This window comes from Triticum dicoccoides, chromosome 3B, assembly GCF_002162155.2.
Source record: "Triticum dicoccoides isolate Atlit2015 ecotype Zavitan chromosome 3B, WEW_v2.0, whole genome shotgun sequence".
Taxonomy (NCBI): Eukaryota; Viridiplantae; Streptophyta; class Magnoliopsida; order Poales; family Poaceae; genus Triticum; species Triticum dicoccoides.
The window spans coordinates 510941754-510947325 of record NC_041385.1 but is presented as its reverse complement, the minus strand read 5'-3'; the positions used below and the strand labels follow the sequence as shown (position 1 = coordinate 510947325).

Sequence of the window (5572 nt, the reverse complement as noted above, 5' to 3'; positions counted from 1 at the left end):
TATAAACTAGAGGATTTAGTCCGTAGAGACACGATCACAATTACCAGCCTTGGCGTTTAGAACACAACATACGATCCCGGGTTTGATCAACATATACTCGATACTCCATCATCAATATAATCATGTAGCACCTAGGGTTTTACCTCTTCGAGAGGGCCCGAACATGGGTAAACATTGCCTCCCTTGTCTCCTGTTCACCATTCTTTCAAGATCCACAGCTCGGGCCCCCCTGTCTGAGATCTGCCGCTTTTAGTACCGACAAGCACCCTAGGTACCAATATGAGGTTTGATTCAAAGACTGAACACAAGAGATGAATTAGGGTCTATAGATGAGATGGTCTTCCCCTGGTTTCACCTCGAGACGGTGGCAGAAAGTCCCGAAACTCTTCTTCTTATTTTATTTTTCTAGGGCAAATGGCAATATATAGCAGAAGAATGTTCTGTTGGGACCCACAACGAGTAGTATGTGTGGGATAACATGATCCATATTTGGTTAATCTCGTTGAATTTGAACTATTGTTGTACTAAACATATTTGCATGCTATTTATGGATGATTTGTGTTTTTTTCTCTATCCAAACTTTGATGAATTCCGCCATGTTTGATGAAAATCACCCGGTTAGTTGAAATCTGGTTTGAAATGTACTCCCTCCGTTCCTAAATATTTGTCTTTCTAGAGATCTCAACAAGTGACTACATACGGAGCAAAATGAGTGAATCTATACTCTAAAATATGTTTATATACATCTGTATGTAATAGTCTATTTGAAATCTCTAAAATGACAATATTTAGGAACGGAGGGAGTATGTGGATAGCGTTGAATGACCGGCTCCCGCATTCGTGTTCGTGGACTGGTCTTTTATCTGTGGTGACCGGTTTGGAGGGAGATGCCCTTACCTAGCATTTTCTTTCTGAGTTTTTTTTAAGCAAATTCTCTCCGAGGGTAACCTCGGGCAATCAAAATGAAGCTGGCGATATGAGTTGGATCCAGGGCCCAGGCACAAGGTACCACACCACAAACCCAGCCCATACCAGCTTCCAGTGAGCTCAAGCCCACCCAGTGAATGGCAAACCCACCTGCGCCACCACTTCGCCACCACCGCTTCCCCCGATGCCGTCGTCGACGATCCGGAGCATCTCCATCACAGTATCTGACGACGACGGCGCCACGGCGCCCCGGCGTACCCGCGCCGGTCGACGGAAGGTGGTGCGCAGCTTGGGGCAGCGCGCCGTGCGGCTCGTGGCCCGGTGGTGGCCTATCCTCCTGCTCCTCCCGGCCGTCGCGCTGCTACTCTTCGAGGCCTCGCGGCTCCGTGCCTCTCCGAGCCCCGCCCCGCCAGTATCGAGCAGCCTTGGCCGCCTAGACCCGACCACGCGCCTCGTCCATGGCGTGCGCGAGCGTGAGTTCCTTACTCTGTTTCGATCTACTCTAGCCCGTCCCCAAATTCCCCGTGCTCTTGTGGTTCCCAACTCCCAATAAGGTTTGCCACGAATTTGACAAATTGCACTGTAAGAGTCGGCTTTCGTAGTAATTTGATAATGCGAGTGCTGTATTGCAGAATGTGCTGAGATTATGGTGGTGTCTTACTTAGACTACTTATCTGCACAAACCATTGGATATATCATGGCAACTGGAGATTTGGACTTAGCAGATCGTGCACATTGGGAAATGCCTTAATAGGATAATGATTCTCGAAGTCTTCTTAGTTTCTTACAAACCAAATGTTTGGATCTTGATAAGTCAAACCCCATGTCCATACTTAAGTAAAGCTATTCCAAAAAATCAGAGAGCACGTATCATGTCAAATTTGTTTGCTAGTGACTATTATTGGCTTATGTACTAAATAATGACTTGATTAGTTTTGTATTCTTGATGTTAACAGCGTGCCTGAAGTTTCTTAGCCCGAAAAGTATAGAAAATTTGGTATTTCATGAAGGCTCAGGACTTAATGCTGTGGTCAAGAGGATTATATACAAAACTGATGACGACGACTATGACTCACACCACTCTGAGGCAAACTCTACCTATTTACTGCAGCACGCAGAAGCTACCAGGTTCAATTTGTTTACAGGATTCCAAACAGTTCCTGAAAGAGAAGAGAGCTTCAAGGTTCTTATGCTGGCTAACATGTACTATTTTGCGGTAACAAAAACCTATGCCATTTTAGACCTATTTAATGTGTTTCACTACTTCTCCAGGTGAATGAGACTGTTAGTGTGCACTGTGGTTTCTATAGTGACAATGGTGGTTTCAAAATTTCGGTTGGTGATGTCAGATACATGAGAACTTGTAAAGTTGTTGTGTCTACCTGCGCATTCGGTGGTGGGGATGATCTATATCAACCTATTGGAATGGTCAATTCTTCTATTGGAAAGGTATTTGAGCATTCAGCATTCAGCATTCTCAGAAATGCTGCTTCTGTGTAAACCATCACATGTGATGGCTCTGAGGATTCAGGAGAGATTGACTTATGATAAAGCAGGTCTGCTATGTGGCTTTCTGGGATGAGGTAACACTATCAACTCAAGAAGCCGAAGGAAAATTAACTGGCGAGAATGAAATGATAGGAAGGTGGCGTATCATTGTTGTCAAGAATCTCCCCTTTGTAGATCAACGTCTAAATGGGAAAATACCGAAGGTAAATCTGCAGATGTCATAGTCCATTGTGCCAGCTTCCATATTCTCAAAATACTAGCTCATGTGGGATTTGACCTAATAAAGTAGTCTCTCTGTAAAGTGTAAGCCATATTAGCTATTTCTGTTATTTGGTAATAATAATTTCAGTTATGCCCCCTGGTAAAGTGAACGGCCTAGATGTTAAATCTGCTGATTTGTGTTTTTGCCTTAATTTTATGTGTAGGATTGCATAACTATGTACATTCTGGTAGTAAAATGCATAGCATCATTTTTGCAGATGTTGACTCACCGACTTTTCCCAGAAGCAAGTTACTCTATATGGGTAGACTCTAAATACCAATTCAGAAGAGATCCAATAGGAGTGCTTGAAGCACTTCTTTGGAGGACAAACTCTACCTTTGCTATTTCTGAACATGGAGCACGGACTAACATTTATGATGAGGGGAAAGCGATTGTTCAAAAGCACAAGGCTACTCCTGAAGAAGTAGAGGTTCAGCTAACTCAATATCGTCAAGACGGCATGCCAGATGAAAAAAGACTACATGGATTAAAAGGTAGGCGTTTAATTTTGACTAATTTAACTTGCACATGTGGATTTTTTCTCCAGGCTAACTTCTGCTCAAGCATGGATGTGGTATGAATATGACCAAGCTTTTTGTTTCTTTCAGCTTTGGCTGAAGCTTCTATCATTGTGAGGGAGCTGACCCCATTGACGAATCATTTCATGTGTGCTTGGTTCAATGAAGTTGTTCGTTTCACATCTCGGGATCAACTCAGTTTTCCATATGTACTATGGCGTCTAAACATGCCAGGAATCAACATGTTTCCTGTGTGCACTCGAAGGGACCTTGTGAACAGTTTGGGTCACACAAGGAAAGTAAAACCTCTTACACAGACGAATTCAGATTCTTCCGCGGCATGACCTCTTTTGTTCATTTGCGGACAGTCAACTAACCGGTGGTTTACGTGGTTCCAGGCTTCCACTTGTCTTGATCCACAGTTTTGTTGTAAATTATTCTTTTGATTGTCTTCCTTGAGAAACATCAGGACTTGGTTGTAAGGACTTACACCTGTTACACGTCAAAAGCTGTTGCTTTTCTGTATGTTGACATTATTACCTGTACAAATCACGTTATCTTTTGGTTGGAAGGAGCAGTATTCCGCTTCCATTTTACAAGTATGAACGTTACCTCCCAACTATTCTACTTTACAAGTGCAATCTTATTCATGAACATTAGAAATGAACTCTTTTGCTATGGTTTACGCTGTTACCAACTGTGTATCAGTAGTCCAAGTAGATGCATATCTACTAGAATGTACCTATGCAAACTCTTTTTCTTCTTTTTCTAGAGAACATATCCAGCCCCTTCTTAGGGAAAACTGTTTGTTTTTCTTTAGAATGACTTGAAAAAAATTAAGTTTGTTTTCTGAGCAAACAGTATTTCTTTATTGATAAATTAGACAAAGTATACCAGATAAAAAAATAAACAACAAAAAGCCAATATAAAACAAAAAAAATACATCAAGTCCTTTGTAGTCGTTGACTGTACATCCATCTCTTGCATCTTAATATTCCTCCCTCAATACATCTAGTGCAGAAACTGCAGAAGACCGAACTTGCACAAGCTCAACCAACCTCAAAGGTTTAAGAGTCGCTCCTAATAACACGCAAGAACCTAAGATTGTTGAACGCGCCAAACTAACCTCAAAAGGTTTAAGTCAAGATGGGAATGGGCTGACCCGGACCTGGACTTGGACCTAGCCTCGTGGCTCCAAGGTTAGAAGAAAGTATAGTTTTCCCCCTAAAATCCTCCATGATGGATCAATATCCCCCTAAACTCTAAAACCGGATCATTTTCCCCCTGAACTCTACGAAACCAGATAAATGTGGCCCTGGGGTGGTTTTGGGGTGGATTGAAGGTGGTTTTGCTTGTAATCATGCTGACTTGGCAGGCGTCGCCCGCTCGAGCTTGAGCTCGGCGGCCATGGCCATGGCCGAGCTCGGTCGTCCACGCGCCAGCCCAGCCACCCCAATGCAAACCTGTAACCACCCACGGCCGTGGCCCCGCATCCTCTCTCACGTGCATGCCCTCCCCTGGACGGCACCGCCACCACGCCGGGTTAAAGAAGAGGAGGTGCGCCACCGCCGGCAGTGGCCTGATATCTGTGTTGAGCAAGGTGCTGTGCGGCAAGGCCATGATCTAGGAGTGCTCTCCGTCCTGGAGTTGCACTCCGATGAGGAGTCTCTGGTGCATCATGCGCTGCAAGCTCTCGGGCCTCAGTAAATCACGCCATGGACTCAGCCTCGTGTTACAATCAATGGTTGATTTTACTTTTCTTGTTTGTTCTGTTCTTGTGACAATAGAGACAGGGCCATCCAGGGGAGGGCACGAGCAAGAATGAGGCTGACGGGCTGCGGCCGGGGGCTGTTTGGCAGGCGCGTGCACAGCCGAGCTCAAGCTCGAGCGGACGACACTACTTTTGCCAAGTCAGCACCGTTACAAGCAAAACCACCTTTAATCCTCTCCAAAACCACCCGAGGGCCACATTTATCCGGTTTCACAGAGTTTAGGAGAAAAATAATCCGGTTTTAGAGTTTAGGGGGATATTGATCCATCAAGTAGGATTTGAGAGGGAAAACTATACTTTCTTCCCAAGGTTATATGTGAGGCCATAGGTCGGCCCATTTTATAAAAAAATTATGGCCTAGCTGACCCATTGGGTACATGAGGCCGACCCAAAATTAAGATGAAAAATCTATATATCCATTGTGCGTAATCTGAAGACTGGAAAGGAAACCAGGACGGCAAGCTGGACAAGTTGGAGAGGATGGCAAGCTTGCTGGCGACTGAGACGACGAACTAGTTCACGACTTCGAAGAAAGAGTGAAAATAAGGATTTTAAAGGTCAGAGAGACGAGACTGCTCCGCTCCG

General features: G+C 44.5%; 1 protein-coding gene across 1 annotated transcript; it reads left to right on the top strand.

Moving 5' to 3' along the window:
* Positions 1–1052: 1052 nt before the first annotated feature.
* Positions 1053–3805, top strand: LOC119276805. The gene is made up of 6 exons (XM_037557963.1): positions 1053–1400; positions 1884–2110; positions 2200–2376; positions 2484–2639; positions 2916–3192; positions 3307–3805. Exons 1-6 carry the CDS (start codon positions 1112–1114, stop codon positions 3558–3560), a joined length of 1380 nt encoding a protein of 459 aa, XP_037413860.1. The 5' UTR covers positions 1053–1111; the 3' UTR covers positions 3561–3805.
* Positions 3806–5572: the final 1767 nt, after the last annotated feature.